The sequence below is a fragment of the Plectropomus leopardus genome, chromosome 17, assembly GCF_008729295.1.
Source record: "Plectropomus leopardus isolate mb chromosome 17, YSFRI_Pleo_2.0, whole genome shotgun sequence".
Taxonomy (NCBI): Eukaryota; Metazoa; Chordata; class Actinopteri; order Perciformes; family Serranidae; genus Plectropomus; species Plectropomus leopardus.
In genome coordinates, this window is record NC_056479.1 from 16,540,794 (window position 1) to 16,560,020 (window position 19,227).

The 19,227-nt window shown below is 38.3% G+C and overlaps 1 protein-coding gene and 1 gene segment (V, D, J or C); one reads left to right on the forward strand and one right to left on the reverse strand.

Moving 5' to 3' along the window:
* Positions 1–493: 493 nt before the first annotated feature.
* On the reverse strand, positions 494–15,301 carry mgrn1b (mahogunin, ring finger 1b). 2 transcript variants are annotated; one of them, XM_042505275.1, is made up of 17 exons: positions 15,082–15,301; positions 13,260–13,378; positions 12,996–13,084; positions 12,733–12,879; positions 11,517–11,634; positions 10,118–10,184; positions 9,961–10,004; positions 9,220–9,267; positions 7,621–7,689; positions 7,358–7,517; positions 7,122–7,231; positions 6,138–6,352; positions 4,645–4,756; positions 4,511–4,556; positions 4,305–4,409; positions 3,828–3,873; positions 2,241–2,328 (listed from the first exon to the last, which is right to left on the reverse strand). In XM_042505275.1, exons 1-16 carry the CDS (start codon positions 15,167–15,169, stop codon positions 3,833–3,835), a joined length of 1,578 nt encoding a protein of 525 aa, XP_042361209.1. In that variant the 5' UTR covers positions 15,170–15,301; the 3' UTR covers positions 2,241–2,328; positions 3,828–3,832. The 2 variants fall into 2 exon arrangements, with proteins under 2 accessions (XP_042361208.1, XP_042361209.1); XM_042505274.1 differs by lacking the exon at positions 3,828–3,873 and having other exon boundaries at positions 494–2,328.
* A 1,951-nt stretch (positions 15,302–17,252) lies between these two features.
* Positions 17,253–17,768, forward strand: LOC121956249. The segment is given in 2 exon segments: positions 17,253–17,338; positions 17,431–17,768. Coding segments are annotated over 2 exon segments (378 nt in total).
* Positions 17,769–19,227: the final 1,459 nt, after the last annotated feature.

The window sequence follows — 19,227 nt, forward strand, 5'->3', positions numbered from 1 at the left end:
CAGTATGACATTTTTGGCATATTTTGGATGACGTACAATAGTATGACTTTTCTGACATATTTTGGGCGACATACTATGGTATAACGTTTTTGGCATATTTTGGACTACATACTATAGTATGGCTTTTTGTATATTTTGGATGACATACTATAGTATGACAGTTTTTACATATTTTGAACAACATATTTTGGACTTACTTATGTAAGAGGCGAGGGAATAGTTTCCTTCTTTTTAATCCAAACGCAAAACTCATCAACATTTTTACAACTACCTCTCCTCGTTATTCAGATTAGTAAATTGAATGAGACAAAAACAGTCATGTTATAAAGTCCTATCTATCTCAGAACAACTTTTATAATTAATTTTATAATTGAATTTTAGAGCCAAATTTTATAATTTCACCAAATACTATAGATGAACAGATTCCAGTTTATAGAAAAAAAGCATATCATTATAAGAGGTAAAAAAAAGTATTTGATTATCAGAAAACTCCTTTGAGTTTAAGTTCTGAATCTTTGTTCTTTATTGTTATACACATGCTGCTATACACACGAGGAGAGACAGGTATTGATTTTACAGAGAGCCACAAACCACCTACTGTGGAGTTATCCTGGATACCAGGTCAATAGTGGTCAGAACAGGAACAGGAAGGCACAGTGTCAAGTTGAAACGGCACAGAAGAGGAGGGGAGAAAGACAAAATAACCGTTATTTAAGAGCAGTAAGAGGTTTAAGCCTCTACAAATTCACATGCAAATGATAGCCCAATTATTAAAATGCAATGTTTGCACTTATTGCATTGGATATGGTCCTTCCAATCAAACTTACAGTGAGAGAATCAGCTTGAACTTAACACTAAGATTAAATGCATAATTGATACATGGCCATAACATAGTAAATGAACACTGATTTCATATTGCAATAACAAGATACATTTTTCCAATAACATGAAGATTGCGATAGAAAATAAGGCTCTGTACATCAGCATCAAAAATCCTGCCTATGGGCTGAAAACGGTTGTATATTGTAGCATTTATAAGAACACTAATGTCCAATGCAACAAGCAGGCAGCCATATCAATTCAAGGCACATAAATCTATATGCATGGCGCTACACATAAGGACCAAGTTTTTAAAAAGTGCTGCAGCCACAATATCACTGGCCCCCGTTTTTTGCAGCTACATCACATAAGCAGACACCGGATTTTCCACAAAAAGACTGTACAGAGATCTGCAACATCTACGACAAGCACGCTTACTGTGCTATAGTCGGCATACATGTAGCTGGAGCATCAATGCTTGCTGCAGGCTTTAGCTATCTTTGAGTTTAGCTGTAGGGATGTGAATCTGTAGCTCTTATTGATTATCCAAGTCTTAAATAATGTGCATGTTATCTTTATCTAGTTCTGTTATTTCAATATCAGGATTTTTTTTCTCTATTTAATATGCAAGTATACAATTTCTGAAGTAACTACACAGGATTCTAGTAAAGTTATGATACATAGATATATCACATCTTCTGAAATTATAAAAAAAAGTCACATGTAGATGTTTAAGACTACAGACAACTTAAACTCAACTGATAAACTCTTGTTGTAAGGAATGGATTATAAATGATTTTGTTGGAGTGCAAAATCACTTCAAATAGACACACAGATACATATTTGTCTTCAAATTTCTGCTCATAACCCAAATCAACCTGTAAAAATAAGTTCTTAAGTCATTAATGTATCTCAATGATGAATGCAATATCCAAACACACACTGTATTTAGAAACTCTTTTGAATTTAGGGTTAAGCCATTGATACGCAGTTAATTTAAAGTAAGTGTGCTTAAAGCCACCATGACAGGTGGTGCATTATCTCTGGAATCCACATTACTAGACCACAACTCTGGTCAAGACACACAACTGAACACCATCTGACAATTAATGAAATGTTTTCAAAGCCAGGGGAACAATGTCTTTTAACATCAGCCATAGAGTAAGGTACCATGAACATCTTTGCTGGAGTCAAATTTCTTTTCTTATGTCAGAGACACTGACGGAATAAACAGTCCTCCCTTGTTCTAGTAACCTTTCTCTCTGGGTCATCGTCAGCTCTGATTACTGACACGGAAAAAATGGGCTGGGGGGTAAAATCATTTAGGGGGACAAGGTGATCTTTGTAATGCATAAATCTTTTGTGATGGATGGGAGGGAAGAAGGCTGGATGAGAGTCAGGGGTTGAGGTGCTCATCTTCCATATGAAGGCTGCTCATGGGACACAAGAGAGGCTGGCTGGAGCAGTTTGTGCTCTGACTTTTCAGGCTTTCTGTTGACTCTGATGACCCTGGAGATGGAGAAGCAGCAGATGAGCAACACAGCTCAAAGGGAATTCTCCACTCAGGCTTCAAATAGAGCTTGTTTACACCGGGTATTAACATGAGGCTTAACTGATCACAAGTGGAAAGTACTAAATGTAAGTGTAAACAACCACTAAGACGCTTTGAGATCCGATCACTCAAACCACTCGCAGAGGTGGTCTGGGACACTTTCTGCCACATTTTTTCTTTGTGCAAACATAAACGTAACACCTCACTTCAACAATGGTTGCCAGTGATGTTCTGGGCAGTTTTAATGACCCGCTGTAGAGCCTTCCTGTCGTGGGCCGTGCACGAACCATGCCAGTTCGTGCTGTTTCCAGTTGGTACGCTTTCTATTGCTCCTCTGTCTGCTCCTAAGTCAACCAGGATCTTGCTCTGGAATTTAGCCTTCCTAAGTTTTCGTACGAAAAAACCCAAAAAGCCTTTTTCATAGCCAATAGACTTAGACTGTGAAAGAGACATCTGTGAATTACTGAATATTTTTTTGAGCATCACAATCCCTGCAAAATGAATAGTTTTACTATCTGGATTTGAACCATTTGGTCCGATGACATTTCGTATGTCGAGAGGAGCTGCATGAATAAATCATTTTCAGCTCCACTCAAGCTAGCATAGGGCTAAGAGATAAGTTAGCCTCTGGGCTGTACTCGGCTGCCTTGACCTTCTAGTGTGCTTTCTCTATGGCCCCTAAAATTTGTAAGATCCAGACAATCTCACACCATGGAAATCGAGATTTTTTGGCTTCATGTGCCACAGAGCAACTTTCAAATGAATAAGGTGTGCTCTGCCTCCAACCATGTATCCAATTCTCTGTATACATCCATGGTCATGATGCACCCCAGACAAGGACTACATCATCAATGCAGGACATGGTGGTTGTTATGGTAACATAAAGCCTAACTTGCCAATATTATGATGACTTCGACTAGCCGAAGTGTTGCGTGAGCATCCATTGTTTTGCCCTATAGAGGGAGACGGGTTGAATTCTGCAGACAGAGATATCTCCAGCTGTGCAGACACAACCGCTAAAGCAACTCATGAGCATGCTAGCAAGCAGCTAGCAAGAGAGTCAACATAATAACTGTGCATGGGGCCCTAGTTCTAGTGTAAGTGATGTAGGCAGTAACAAAATCTGAACACAAGTGGTAAAATGTGAGCGGCGAGGTGTGAGCAGGTTTGAGCGGCAAGGTGTCTCAGCTGTCCACCTGTGTTGGGTTACCAAAACAAACGTTAATACCAGGCATGAACAGGATCATATCTATGCACAAAAAAAACATTCTAGATCAGATAGGCCTTGTCTGCAATAAAAACTGGTGTAATCACAAGAAATTCACTTGATAATACCCGACAGATCGTTCATTTCTAGCTGTGATATATGGCAACGAATATTAGCGTAGAGCAGGATTCGGTGAGCGCAGTAGAGCTCACATACAGAGAAGCATAGCCGACAGGAAAGCCTACATACCACAGTTATTCCTCCATACCAATAGAGCAGGAATCAGGACCGAGAGCTGCCCAAAGTGAGGCGGTACGAAGGGACAGGACGGTAGGGAACAAAGGAGGAGTGTTAGGGAACAGAGAAGCACAAGAGTACACAGGTTAGATGCAAAGCACAGGGAATCAAAGCCTTCAGTCTTGGATTCATGAAGAGAAACGCTGAGAGAACCAGAACTAGAAAAGAGTCAAAAATGAGCAAAAACCGGACCACTTATAGTTGACAATGCTATCAATTTAAGGAGGTACAGTCAACGTTCGATCAAATTATTTGTGCTAAGCTGTCCTCGGAAGAAACAGGTTTATACTGAATATGGCTGTATACATAATTGATAACATACACAGTACATATTGTGCTTCTTTTCTTTCGGTTCTTAATCGTAGAGGCTCTGAGAGAATTCTTGACAGTCTGAAATGTCTTTTCTGTTCCTGGCAGAGAAGCTCTTACCTGGCAGAGACAAGTCACCTGGTGGGTCGCTCTCTGTTTTGGTCAAGCTGCTGTGTTCACTGCTGCAGTCCTGCAGGATGTCTCCTCCAGCATGCATCCTGTCCTCTGGATAACCCAGGAGAGTCAATGTCAACGAACGTAGCTCTCAAAGCCAAAAAATCTTTACCAGTGTCACATAATTAACTGTTCACTGACTGACTGCTCACCATCATCTGGAGACAGGGATTCTGCCACATCCTCGGTGGCTGTGGCCTGGAATAAGAAAGACAAAGATCCAGTTAAAACTTTTGTTTGCAGCAGAGTTAAAGTTTAAATGCCAGGTGGTGAAGTGGCGGCTTACGTCAGTGGGGGCGGGACTGCTGGACAGCAGAGTGTGTGGCTGAGCATCAGACATCTCAGACAGCTTCTCTTCATCTTCCTCCTGGATGGGGGAGGATGGAGACCTCAGGGTGCTGTAGGTCGGAGAGCAAGACAAAAAAAATAATGAATACAAAAAGATTCAAAATGAAAAGGTAATTCAATCAATCACAGCTCAATAAACTGTCTGATATTCACTCTATCTAGAAAAGTGCACTTTGTAGAGTGCAGATCTCCACCAGGTGGCAGTGTTCTGGCTGTGGCCACAGGAGCTGATCGCAGCCACTGGAAAGCGCACGTGCCGCGACTGTGCCCAGTGGAATTGTCTTTCCAGTCTAACTCACTGTCGACATTGTGGTGAAGTTAACAAAAACTTATTTTTTCATCTTGTGTGCTGCCTAACCTCAGTGGTTAACAACATATCAGGTAAAGAATTATTCTGCAGATCATCCGGCTCAAAATGAGACCAAACTTTTCTATGGATAGCAGTTTTCGAGCCAAGATGAAGGCCAAAATGTGGTCTGCATCAGACAAAAAGGCTTCTGGTAATTAGCCAGTATCTGGAAATACCTTTTGTTCTGTGCTTTTGTAAAGTGTTTTTTTTTTTAATGACTTGTTGATGTCCCTGCTGGAGGGTTAAGAAGACTGAGGTGTCAGTAGACAATGATGAAATGTCAACAAAACAGCTTTTTCACCATGACCACAGAAGGTCCTCGAGCAGACAGTTATAATATGCACAAAAAATATTTGTCTCTTTGCTCCTGTAGTATTTGAGATTAACTGGACGGACAGATACACACACACAACCAAACACATAATAATGACACCTCTGGCTTTTAAAAAGAAATGATGCAATACCCTTTAGAATAAATGTTAAATACAACTGGCTTTAGGCCAGCAGCATGAGGAAGCTACATCCTCCAATAAAGTCATAACGACTGTCCCATATGAAAGGAAATCTGCAGTAGAGACCAGGGCTGCAACAGTTTGTGTATTTTAGCAGAACTAGTCAGCACAGGCAGCCGCATAGTTGATTCACGTAATGCAGAACAGAAGTTCACAAGTTCCATCTGCAAATTTATAGCTCTAAGCAACAGGCTCTGAAGCTAGCACAACAAGCTGACTGGCATGTGAGTCAGTCATGCTACAGCAAGCACAAACCAAACACCAGAGCTGGAAGACCAGCCAGTGGATTCCCGGTCAGCTACAACTGTAACTGAGAGGAAGAGAGTTGTGTTGGCATTGCTCCACTATTGTACGGTATGTGAATAAAAACCCAAGCAACGTGCCAAAAAACATTCAACACCAACACCCTGATGAGCAATCACTGGTAGGGGAAAAACACAAGCCAGAGCCCAATGAGCCTGACGTAAAGTGATGTTTGTAATTAATGTTATAAATAAATACATATCGAATGTCTTGTCCTAACCTCATTTCCTACTGTAATGTTTTTGAGTGCATGTGTTGTAAACATACCTGTCAGGTGACTTGCTGACTTTGCCTTTCTGCAGACTTCCATCACTCAGATGCTCTGGAGAGCTCAGCTGTCTGCTGTCACCTCCCAGACCCCCTGAGAAGTTGATTTCATCATAGAGGGGGGCAGATGGGATGGCAGGAGACACTGATCGCAGACCATTCAGAGCCTCTAACAGTGAGATGGGTTCAAAGCCGGGAGGAACCGAGTCTGTGCTCTGCACAGAGACATAGACAAGGTGTGTCGGTGACAATGTACAGCTGAGAAACACGTGGCTGCATAATAATAAGCATCAAAAAATATTTCATTCAGAGATGGGTTAATACCAGTTTAGGGTTTGGAGATGAACTCATCAGTCTGTGCTGACATACGGTAAACATTTACCCTATATAATTGCTGAAGAATATGCCTTACAAAGCTGCAATGACATAATCCCAAAAAAAAGATCAAACATTTTAAAATTTGACTATCTTTTTGGAGTACTATATTAGCTTTTGGTGGCTGAAACAACATTTCATGTACATCTCTGATCTGTTACTGCTTAACAGAGCCCTTCAGTAGTCTGGTGCCTTGCTTTTGCTGGGATCCTGGAAGCTACAAGGCTTAAACTCTGAAGCAGCTGCAGGCAGATTATTACATGATGATTCATGTTGACTGAGCCATAACATACCAATATGCTGCTCTATAGAGGTTTGTCAAAAATCTTGACTGCATTTTAACTGTGTGCTAGCCTTTTACTGAGTAACCAGTTTGACACATGCTAAGGTAAAAACTGATTATTTTTAGGACTTCAATTTGTGTACTTCAGCTGTTCCAAAAATGCATTCCTTGCAAAGTTTTTTTTACTGCAGACTTCATAATGCAATAAAAACAGAAAAATAGACAGAAATCTTTTGCAGCCCCAAATCATCCCCAGTTCTCCCTTGATGTTGCTGCACATCTTGGCCAACTTTATCTGATTATACACACATGTACATGAGACTTACTGAGTGCTCCTCATGGTCCATGGTCTGAGCCAGAACAGGGCTGAAGGACACGGGAGAAAGAGCACCAGGCTTTTTCCTCACAGCTCTGATCTGCAGCAAGGCTCTGAAGGCTGGCAAGAGGAATGCAGACTCCAATTAAACAGAGTAATAATGTTAAACTTTGACTACTCTTCAAACAGTTTCATTAAAGCACCTTAAAGAGAAGAAGTTTATTTAAATAATATAACACTTCTTACGCAGCCTGCAGATCGGACAATTGTTGGCCTGGTAACGCAGAGTGTCTGCGCAGGAGTTGCAGAGACACAGATGTCTGCAGGGCAGGATGAGTGTGTCTCGCAGGTCAGACAGACAGACAACACACTCATTGCTGTTGTCACTGTTCTCATCATCTGATGGCTGGGAAAAATAAATCAAATCAAGTCAAGAGTAACACAAGACAAACATTCATTAACTATCACAGCATTGTTATTCATGTATAAGGTAATATTTCCATTGAAACCTTGGTTTCTTGGTTGTTTTTGTTCTCAATCCCATAGATCTCCTGTAAGAGGTAGCTCACACGGTCCACCTGAAAAGACAGTAACAGAAATGATTTTTCAGAAACCTATGTTTGCACATGCAATGAGGTCTAATAGAGCCTGCAAGTAAAATGTGTAACATATTCTCCACACTGTTTTGATTTTTTTAATTTTAGAGAAGTCTGAGAGCAGTGATACACACAAGAGATTCATACCCATACTGTATATCACTGCTGAATGTTATTTTCATTCTTAAAATAAAACCATGTCTTAACAACAGCTGCGGTTACATAATAATATTTCTTCCGTCCAATTAAAATCATTCTGATAAAGAGTTTCCAACGTAACTGTTTATAGGGACGCTAAATAAAATGATCCTAAAGATGTGGGTTTACATGCGGCAAAGTATTTAATAGAAATATATATTTTTTGACTTGCATTAAGTGGCTGCCTGTTGTGAAGTGCCTAATATGCTGGAAATACAGAGCTTTTTTTCAGACTTTATTGAGAAAATTAAATTAATTCAATAAATAAAGTTCAGAAGGAGAAAAAGCTGTTCCACCTGTTAATATCATCTATCAATAAGTAGCATAAGTGTAACTCAGGTTTTTTTTCTGTCGCTAAAATTAAAGATGTCCCTCCAATGTGAACACCTCAAATGTAGTAGATGTTACAATTTAAATACGTTCCCTGAACGTCTCATCAGCATGCTACTGGTAGCAATAGACAATGGTTTTGTCCATTAACTCCATAATGCAGCCTTTAGCAACAACCTTACATCAGGCTACTGTTTCAAAATCAAAGCATACGAAACAGAGCACACACATAAAAACATAGCACCAGCAGAGCGCTAAGTATTTTTAGAATTCATGCTTGATTTTCTGTCAAAATCTGCAGAACGCAGAAACAGCTGATGCAGTACTCTGCGTGCGGTGCATGATCTCACCTGATGTTACTCCATCATGGTGCAAACATGCCCAGAAAGAATAAATGTATTCCAACCACAGAGACACAATTGGATTAAGCAATTATGAGGTTATTAGGTAGTAATATTTTCCTATTGAAAGGATTATAAAAAATGTTAACAACACCCCTTTCAATCCAGGCCAATCTCTTCTGACTGAGGTAATTACATTAGCCATTTATATTCTCACTGGGCTATGACTCTGTGAAATATAATATTAGTGAAATATTAAGGTCCATTTAAATGAACCAAAATTTTCATATTTACAGACTGATCCAAAACTGAAATTACTTTAAGCTCTCCGAACGTTTATATTCAGTCTACTTCACAGATCTACAGTATTGCAAGACTCCCCAGGGACAAGGCACCGATTTTTGTGTTTTTTTTTCTTTTTAAAGCTGCAAACAAGTACAAGGGTCACTGATGCATAAAACACCCTGCATTACATTAACAACATGCTGTGGCACGTACAGTGCATGCTTCACAATGTACTGTCTTGCATTTAGGGTGATTAAAAAAACCAATAATAGTCCTAATTGCTTAAAACATTCCACTTAATTATTTACTCATTAAGAATAAAAAAGCACTTCTGAAATAGGAACATTCATTAGCTTACGATTTGTTTCTGCTTCAGAGGCTTGACGGAAAAACTGCCATCAACGTGCTGCAGGAGGAAAAAACAAACAGATAAAAATTATTTACTTTTACAACAGGGTTACAATGCTTTTTTAAAAGTCAAATTCAAAGATTTTTACAAGGATTTTCCTCGCCCATTTTCTTCAAATTCGAGAACACAACACACGTTTGAGACACAGATCGAGGTTAATTACTTTTTCCACTAGAACTGCAACGGTTTGAGATTTTAAAAGTACAATAACCATCTTAGAAAAAATCATGTTTTTTCTGTATACAGTATTAATATTATTAATATTATCATTATTACTATCCACTACGATGACTCTTAAAAGAATGAAAACAGAGGGTTCTTTGGTGCAACAAAAAATGTTGCATTAATTGAAGTTAGAGAATATTTTTTAAGAAGATGCACACCAACAGGTGAAATTCTCTGTCCTGTTCAATACTTTTTCCAATATTGCAAAAGTAGATAGTACAACAGGGAATTATTGACACTGTGGCAACACTTCTCAACTATGCTGAGTTACAGTGAAGGCATAAAATATCAAAAGAACTTCAATATTCTTGCACAAACTACATTACAAAATATATAGATTAAGCATTTTCAGTGATTGATATCTAGTTTCAAAAACTTCTAACGCTTGGATTTTTCCCTCTACTTCACAAACTTTCAGGGTTTTCAAAGACCCATGGGAATCCTGTTGTTTAGATGTATACGTACTCTTTCAAACGCTGCCAAAAGCACGTGAGCATGTCCGAGGCAATCTTGAAAAGAACAAGAAATCCAGGTTAGTACAAGCGTGCATTTAAGCTTACAATTCAACTGATAACACTGACAGTCTCCATAGAAACGCTTTATTGTCCTGATTGCTACCTACCGTCCCCTTCATCGACCACAGCTTGGATTACCATGGGAAACACTCCTCGGTCGAGGTCAAAGTTCAGCTTTGAGGGAAGAGATGCATATATTTTATCATTATATGAGGCACGCTTATAAACAGAGGACATGTATCCATGTGTGTAATAACAGTCCATCAAAACATATTATCTAACATTTTTCCACAAAAATAATGCAAACAATTTCCAGAACTGCAGAAAGCAAATTGTTTATTAAGTCTTTTTATACTTTACTGACTATGGCGTTGTAATTTACATGCACTCTCTTGTGTCTACTCTTCAACCTCTCAGTGCAGTCTATCACTTTGCATTCAGGTTTATGACTGTAGAGGGCTTTTAAACACATTGTTGTTTATAATATGGGAAGTTGGGTGGCAGTGAGAAGAGAACACTGCATACTATTTATTTACAAAGCACTTCTGGGCAAGCCACCGGGGTATTTTAGAAGTCTTTTAAACTATGGATCAAATTCATACTGTGCCAGGTCCCATGACTATCTGGTCCTCGAAAATCATCATGTTAACACTGAAAGCGGGAAACTGGCTCTTAAACACCACAACAACACAAGCGAAAAAAGTTGCAGGAGCTTGTAATATTAGACAAGCTAATCCCTTTGAATCAATTTAAATTCTTTTTCACTGAGAGTAATGTGAACGCAGGTGTTTTCTGTTAATGATGTTGGCCCTTATGTTGATGTCCTTCTTGATTCATTGTTTTATAATTTGTTGATGTACACTGTAACTTCTGTGTACTTCTATTGTTTTATCTGTACTGCGATCAGGGTGTGCTTGTAAACCAGATCTCACTCTCAGTGGCCTTCCTTCTACTTCCTCTCTTCCTTATTTCAAAGGTTGTCGTCTCAAGCAAGTCAGGCTCTGCAGAGTGGCGATACATGGCAATGCAGCGCGCAGATCACAGGTCTACTCTGTGGGTTACAAAGATTTCTTCCACTACTGGTGAGGCTGAAGCAGGCAGAAGCAACCCCCCCCTCACTTGCACACTCTCTCTCACCCACTTTTCTACTACATTGCTCTCTTACATTGCTCTCTCTCTCTCTCACAGTTGCAGCCCCCTCCACTTTCCCTTTTGATCCAGTCCATTAAATCTTCTGCTATTTATGCATGCAAACTACCAGTTTTAGCACTCAACAAATAAATAAACAAAATAACAAATAAAAGCAAAGAAAATGAAGAAGTAACAGCCCTGCGCAGCCTGAACCCAGCGGGTCAGGTCGGGCGGGCAAAGCTTTAATGTAGACCCTTTGGCAAAAAGTGTCCTTTGTAAGTATGAGCAGGATATTCAAAAACATAATACAACACCAGAGATGACAATCTGTTGCCATGATGTGGGACTCAGTAACAAACTACTGCAAATACTTACATCTTCCTCTTTCCACTCGCTGAAATCTATTTTGAAAGATGGCATGGAGAACTGCTGGCTCACACCTCGCTTGTAATGCACAGTTTCAGAGACGAGCGATGGATTCTTCGGGCTGTATCTGCACACAATAAGTTACAGAAAAAAGTGATCAGTGTACAGGAGCAAGAAGGAACCCTGGATGAACAGTGCACTCTGGTTTTATTACAGGGCAACAACAAATGTTAGCATTCATCACTGAGGTCAGCCTAATGACTGTTATCATCTTCAAGTACTCAATACATGCATTAGTGTGCCTCGACAAAATGAAAATAAAAAAAATGAGTAGAGTAGCACAACAGGAGCCATATCTGATCCTTATGTTTCTGGAAAAATGCATCATCTCCCTGTCTGATCTCCCCATAGCTCAAAAACTTCAGTAGAAAATATTACTTTCATCTTCTTCTAAGTCTTATCAGCAGTATCCATGGTGACTGGTGGTTGCTAAGGACCCACCGTATCTATTCTCGTCTTTGTGCTGTAAGGCCTGAATCTCACTATCCATAAAACTGAGATTTAATGTCTCCGGCACAAGATTTTCCACTAATAGGATGTAGCTGTGTTAGTTACATTTATCAGTTTTTATGATTCAAATCTGAACAATCTACCCTCTCAAAGACAGATAAATATGCCCTATTTTTGTTTCATAAATGGATTCAGATGTGGCGCTGAAAGGGATAATTAAGCCATTTTCAGCCAGCTTTGGTTGTAGTTCACTACCTCTTGAGTTAAAGCCAGCCCTTTGTCTCTTTTTTCCTCTAGTCACGTAACCCCAATTTCAACAGTAGATGTGTTTTTCTACTGCATAGATGGCCTAGTTGTATGTGTGAACCCTCTTTAAATTGGTGAAATGATTTTGAAAGTTTTGAAGTTCAAATAATATGGGGGGCCCGGTGGCTCAGTTGGTAGAGCAGGTGCCCCATTAACAGAGGCTGTGTCCTCACCACAGCGGGTTTCAGGTCTGGCCCTGGCCCTTTGCTGCAAGTCACCCCCCCCTCCTTTTATCCTTTTTATCTATATATATATATATATATATATATATAATACTAGATAAAACTTCACTTCCAGTTCACTTGAATATTTAAGTAGTAGCTCACCCTTTGATCTACAAAAAGCTAAAGCTTCAGCCTACTCAGCCCCCCCCCCCCCCAAAAAAGGAGTTTTGAAATTAAATTCTTACACTGCCATCCCATTGGAGAACTCCTCAAATGCTTGGCAGTAGAGGGTGATGGCCACTCGAGCATCAGCATCAAAGGTGAACTCCACACCGTACTGAACCTTTGGCTTCCCACCTTCCTCCACCGGTGTGTCAGAGTCATCTTTATACCTAGAATCAAGAGGTTTGGTAAGCTTTTACAAGTTGCCACACTGGAAACTATTTTCCTTAAAGCCGTTATTTACTTTTAATGTCATTTCTTTTGTAATTTGTCTCGTCATTTTTACCTGACCAAACGCAGAGAGTCCTTTCTAATGTTTACCAGACTCCTCAGGGTCTTCACAGGCTCATGGGGTGCAGGCGTCACATATGGAAACTAGTGACATAAAAGCAATATGGATGAGATTTGATTTAAAATTATTGACATGCTTTGATATATCCTATGACTGACCACAAATGTAGAACTGCATCGTTGTAGTTTTAAAAATGTGGACAACATACAGCACTGAATCCTAAGATGATTAAAACAACTCAGATGAAGTAGTTTTCACCTGCACTGGCCTATTTCCAAGAAAATTCAGGTCCATGTTTTCTCCAAAAAGGTATCCCTCTGGATGCGGTGTGTCAAATTTCTCTCCTCCCATAAAGAAGTGGCTTGCAAAATAATTCCCTGAGGACAAGAAAAGGAAACATGAATAACACGGGCACTGCAAGCAATATAATACACTGACAGTGATTCAGCTTACTTTTAAATTTGTGTTATATGTCTTTAAAAAGGAACCTCTCTGTCTGTGTCAATGTAAACAACAACTCAGTTTCTACATAGTTACTTTAAATTATCTGTTAAAAAATAAATTGATGTATCTGTATGATTGTTGGCTATGACTCTTTTAAGCAACATGTTTTAAACTCATGTTTAATAATGCAGTCGTTTCAAAGGCAGGAGTAGAGTAGATACACAAGAGTTTGACCCCAAAAACCACCGGTAATAATATTATTGTATTTACAGGTTATGTTCTGAAGTTAAGTCTGGCTGTTTTTTCCCCCATTCATTATAGGTCTGTTATTCAGGTGAGATAAAATTGCACAGGCTGCTTGGCTGACTAAATGGGATCAATCCATATAACAAAGGTTTGTGAAGAAGTCACGCAACACTATGCCACTGTTAACTATGTCTGCCTTAAAGTGTTACTGTATGATATTACCAAAGGTAAGTGCTGAGATGCAGGAAATGATATGACCAGCTGACGGGCCAGTTGACATTAAAAAGGGTTGTGCTTTTTATGGGTTGTATACTGAGTCTAGTCTCTAGGTCTAACATTGACATATTAACCTCCGTACTAGCGTTGTCAAAAAAATATTTATTCATCAATACATGTCGATTCTGAATATTTAAAATTTAAATTTGATTATATAATTTCTGCAGTATGATACACCTGTAGCAGCTGCACTTTTTTTAATCTCTTAATGTTAATGTGTACTACAGTCATTCTGCTATTCTCTGCTACTGACCAAGAAAATAAACCTCCTCTGTACCATGTTAAAGCCTTGTTATCATTACATTTTAATAAAAAAATTAAATTTTATGATCTCAGTGTTATTTTTCCAGATAGTATCAAAACAGTATTTTATCAAAGTGAGAAACTCGAGCATTGTGACAACACTACACCTTAATGATATTGTTTGAAAACAAAGGTTAGAGAATAATTAACATGTGAAACTGTTTATTTAAAATACAACAAGAAATGCCCTTGAGACTCGCCTATATTTTATTTACTTATTTGTTTATTCTTGTAAGCTGAAGACCTAATGGGTGTCATGCCTCAGTAGCTCTTGTAGCGTCAATTTCATGTGGATAAAACACACATTATAGTTCAGTTTGACATGCATTGCTTCAAAGCTTTGCCATAACACTGAAATAACCTAACAATAAACAAACTAGCGCCTGACAGTCCTCAGCAGTAGTACGATTCCCGATACCTAAACTACTGTATTTATACTTTTTTCCCCCGTATATAATATTCATATATGGTTATTTACTAATTTCAGTATGTAATCTCTAAAACAAAAAACAACCATGATGCACTTTTTCCTGTAATACTTTCTAATAAGATACTGCAGATAGACACAAAATTTTTACAAGGGTTTCTAAACATGTGACTCCAGCAGTCACAGTTTTATAGATTCACGTGTTCTCATTTGATATCTCCTTATCAAATGTTAGCTGATGATAACGAACACAACATAAACAATAAATCGAGCATAATTGGCGTTAGCTAACCTGAGCTCACTGCCTGGATGTTGATTCGTGCTTTAAAAAGACGTGTTTATGGTAAATCTTAATTCAGCCAGAGACAGAGTCCAATCACTTACCAGATTTCGGTGGAAATCGATAGGCCGAGTTGGCCTGGATATCGATATCCTCAACACCAGCGATTCTGCGACTGAGAATGGACCCCATCTTTCTCTGCTGGATCGCCGATGTTAGCTACAGTTAGCTTAGCAGCTTGGCAGCTAACAGCGAGTCACAGCTTCAAATAGCCCTGCCTCCAAAACGTTCACTAACGACAAAGCAATGATAACATCGACCGGGTGTGAAACGCTGTCGTTAATTTAACATTTTACACGGGTAGTTCTGTCCGCTGATACACTGTGAATGCCAGTGCTAACAGGAAACAAACTGAGACGGGTTGTTGTTTTGCCAGAGCTGGGCTAACGGAGCAGGAACCAACCTGATTGGCTGTTTCCAAGCGTTCCAGAGATTCGGGGCGTTCGCTGTGTGTGTCGGGACCGCCCGGCGGGGAGGAGGTCAGGAGGGGAAGGGGTCAGGGCAAGGGCGTCGGTTCGTTTTAAAAAGGTAGATGGAGTAAAAATGGGTAAAAAATTAATAGCAGAGTGAAATTAAAATAACAGTTGGGGATGGGTCTTTGTTTTTTAATTGTGAAGCCCAATGTGTGGCACCATAACACACATTAATAACATTAATATTAATTATAACATTAATAAAAAACAAATGTGCACAATAGAAAATAAAACAAAATAAGATAATCATTTATTAGTATGCAAGTACAATAGTACAATATTAATAGTACAAAAGAAAGAAAGAAAGAAAAAAATGCAAAAAAAATAGGAATTGAAACAGGAATTGGTGAAAAAAAAGGAATAGGGCAAAATGATGGGTATAAATGGCAAAACACAAGATGCAAAAATCAACACTAAAAATATATACACCAAGTGCACATGGAAAATAAATGCACATTATGATAAATTGCATGGTAGGGTATGTTCTGCCCCCCAAAGAATGAATAAATACAACAATTCACATTCTTTAGAAGTACTAATAAATGTAGGCCTTTAGTACTTCTGTCATGATTATTTATACAGTCTAAAGTTATCAACCGGTACCCCTGCCTTATCATCATTTTATTTATTTTTTTATTTTTATTTTTTTATTTTATTTTACAATTTTATCTGAAGTTCTGGTGTGGTATTATTATGTCCAGAGCAGTGTATTTAAATGGCTGTTATACTAATAATAATTGTTTTTTCTGCATGCTTGTAATACATTTTGTTGCAGTCAGGTGGAGGTGTTGTATCAGTTTTACAAGTGCATCTTTTTTTGTCAAGAATCTTTTAATAAAACACCAAAAAAAGTTGAAAAAGTGTGATATAAGTGTAGTATATATTCTGATTCAGGAAAACATTGTTTGAAATGTTAATGTTTAATGTTTAACAAAATCTGGTGACCTTCACTAGATTTTACTTAACAGACATAAATATTTGTTAAATTATTGCTTGATTACTTATATATAAATCAATTAAACAACATTGTTATTAGAAGTAATTTGGCATTAGAAATATTTATATGACTTTGCTTGGTTTTACTTGCTTTAAGTAGTGAAGGCATTAGACACGTCAGATAAAATGAGCAAATGAAACTGAGTTTACATCCTCTGTCAGTGAAGCATCATTTCTCTACTCTTCCCTTGTTTCCTTTCCAGGATGCACCTGCAGTACTCCTCTCCTTATTTATAGCTCCATGTAAATGAAGAGGTCAAGTGTCAGCTCTCTGTAAAATCAGGAGGGAACAGTGACGATTTCATTATGAACATTTTATAAAATCATACCTCTGGTGTATTTGAATTACATTATGTGCATGTGTGCAGAGACAAAGTTTATATCCTGTTGTAGATTCTTGTTGTGGACTCATGGAAAAAAGAAAAAACTTTCATGCATGCAGCCCATTGATTAGAAAACCAAATGTAGTAAGAAATGCATGTAAACTGCATGCTTTTCATTTCCATTGTGATATTTTTGTATTCTGCAACGTCTACAAGCATACTACCTACAATTCTACACTGACTATAATAAATGAATTGAAGACATGTCCTTCCACAGACAAGAGTAACAAATGTGAGAAACTAGGCCGTTTTAAGCAAAGCTCCTCCTCCTGTCAGTCACTTTCAGTTTCACCGTTGTATTAAATTGCTCCTCCAGCACCTCCTCACCTCATCCTACGAACCCTCTAATCTATCAGAAGTCAGCTCACTTTCCAAGTTACAAGACCATTCTCAGCACCACACTGACAACATGCTGGGGACGCTCTGCACTCTCATCACTGCTCTAACGTGTAAGGAGGCTGATTTACTGCAGCTTTGACTTCATGTTTGATTCATCAGTCTGTGTGTTTCTCTTGACTTCATGTCCTCTTATTGTTTCCAGTTGTGAGTGGTGTGACGGTGGTGACACAGAAGCCTCCTGTTGTGATGCAGAGGAAAGGAGAGACAGCCACCATGGACTGTAACTTGGGGACTGTTACAGATGAATCAGCTCGGTGGTATAAACAGATTCCAGGAGGAGTTCCTCAGTTTGTACTGAGGTTTCGTCACGACTGGAGCTCTGTAAAATATGGCTCTGGTTTCTCCTCTCCAAAATTCACATCTAATCATCAGTCACAATCAGATTATCGTTTGATCATCAACAATGTGGAGGAGGGAGACTCAGCAGTCTACTACTGTGAAACATGGGACAGCTCTGTCAAACAGACTGTATCACAGTGATTTTCACTGTGACAAAAACCTCCTCACTTAACACTTCTGCCTTTTGAGTCACTAATACATTTTGACTGTGAGTAAAGCCAACAGTGAATATTTTATGTTGCTTCCACATTTATAAATCTAAATCACTTCTAAATCATTCACATTGGAGTCTAAATTAAATCATCATATAATTACAATTGGTAGTTAAATACAGTGTTCCTTGTGTATATACTTGAACGCAAATACTGACAATATGCTCACTATAAGATGAAAATCATTAAAATACAAATTATTATCTAAAACACTGTTGGAAAAAATAATTTCCAGTAAATATAATGCCTTTTTCCAGTCATAAAAAAACTTTCCAAACTTTGCAGCAGATTCTCATTTTCTGATCTAAACTCAGATAATTAATAGTCTGGTGAACATATAGTGATGACAGTAGAAGAAACATGTGATAAATATTCATCTAGTTGCATTTGTCATTTTTTGTGAACAGGTCTAAATGGCAACTGGCAGCCGAAAAACCCAACCATGTGAAAGTGTTACATTAACCTGACAACATCTATTATAGATTTAGTGAATAAAGATGTGTTTCCAACCAATAAAACACACATTAAAAACTGATTATTCTATGGTACTGTTAATGTCTACTGAAAGATACCAAACGATGAAGTGGTCATAAATCTAAGCACATCACCATGATACGTGAAGTCCCCCAAGTCTCGATTCTTGGGCTACTGTCATTCAGCATCAACACGCTCCCTCTAGACTAAATTGTGAGTGACAATAATGTTTCTTTTCACAGCTACGCAGGTGACACTCAGATGTATTATAATCTTTCACCAAGTGACCTTAGTCCCTTAGACTCACGCTGTCAGTTCTTACAGCAAGCCCGTAGCTGTATGCAATTACATTTCTTTTAAATTAATTGAGAAAAACAAAAATGCTTGTATTTGGCAACAAGGAGGAAAGAATGAGCAAAGTTGCTCAGCTCAGTTCTAGAGCTATATGAACATGAGTGCAGAGACGAAGTTTATATCCTGCAATACACAGATGCCTGTTGTTAATTTATTTTAAAAAAAAAAACTTGCTAAATTGTACTAAAGAATTAAAACTTTAATGCATGAAGCCCATTCATTAAGCACCACATATATTAAGTGGTATCTATAAACTGCTTTTTTGACATTCTGATATTTTTGTAAATAATAAAAAAATTGCAAATTCTACATACATTCTGACTATAAAGGACAAATTAAAGGCATTTCCCTCTAAAGGCAATAAAAGTAACAAATAACGATAGAAAAACTATGCAAATCGAAGCAAAACGCTGCCTCCTGGCAGTCTCTCTATAGTGTAAGCAACTAAAACCAGGCAGGGCTATACTAATCTTTCTGTTGTCGTTTAATTGCACATTCACACCGAATAACATACTTCTAAGGATAATGATAAATAAATGGAGATAAAAACAAACTACAAA

Bases quoted from the DNA above. Each gene is read 5' to 3' on its own strand.
- mgrn1b (XM_042505274.1), bottom strand. From the start codon at position 15,169: ATGGGGTCCATTCTCAGTCGCAGAATCGCTGGTGTTGAGGATATCGAT. The intron at 11,635-12,732 runs GTAAGAATTTAA...TATTGTGTGCAG, and splicing joins TTCTCCAATGGGATGGCAGT to ATACAGCCCGAAGAATCCAT. The intron at 10,005-10,117 runs GTAGGTAGCAAT...GTTCTTTTCAAG, and splicing joins TGTGGTCGATGAAGGGGACG to ATTGCCTCGGACATGCTCAC.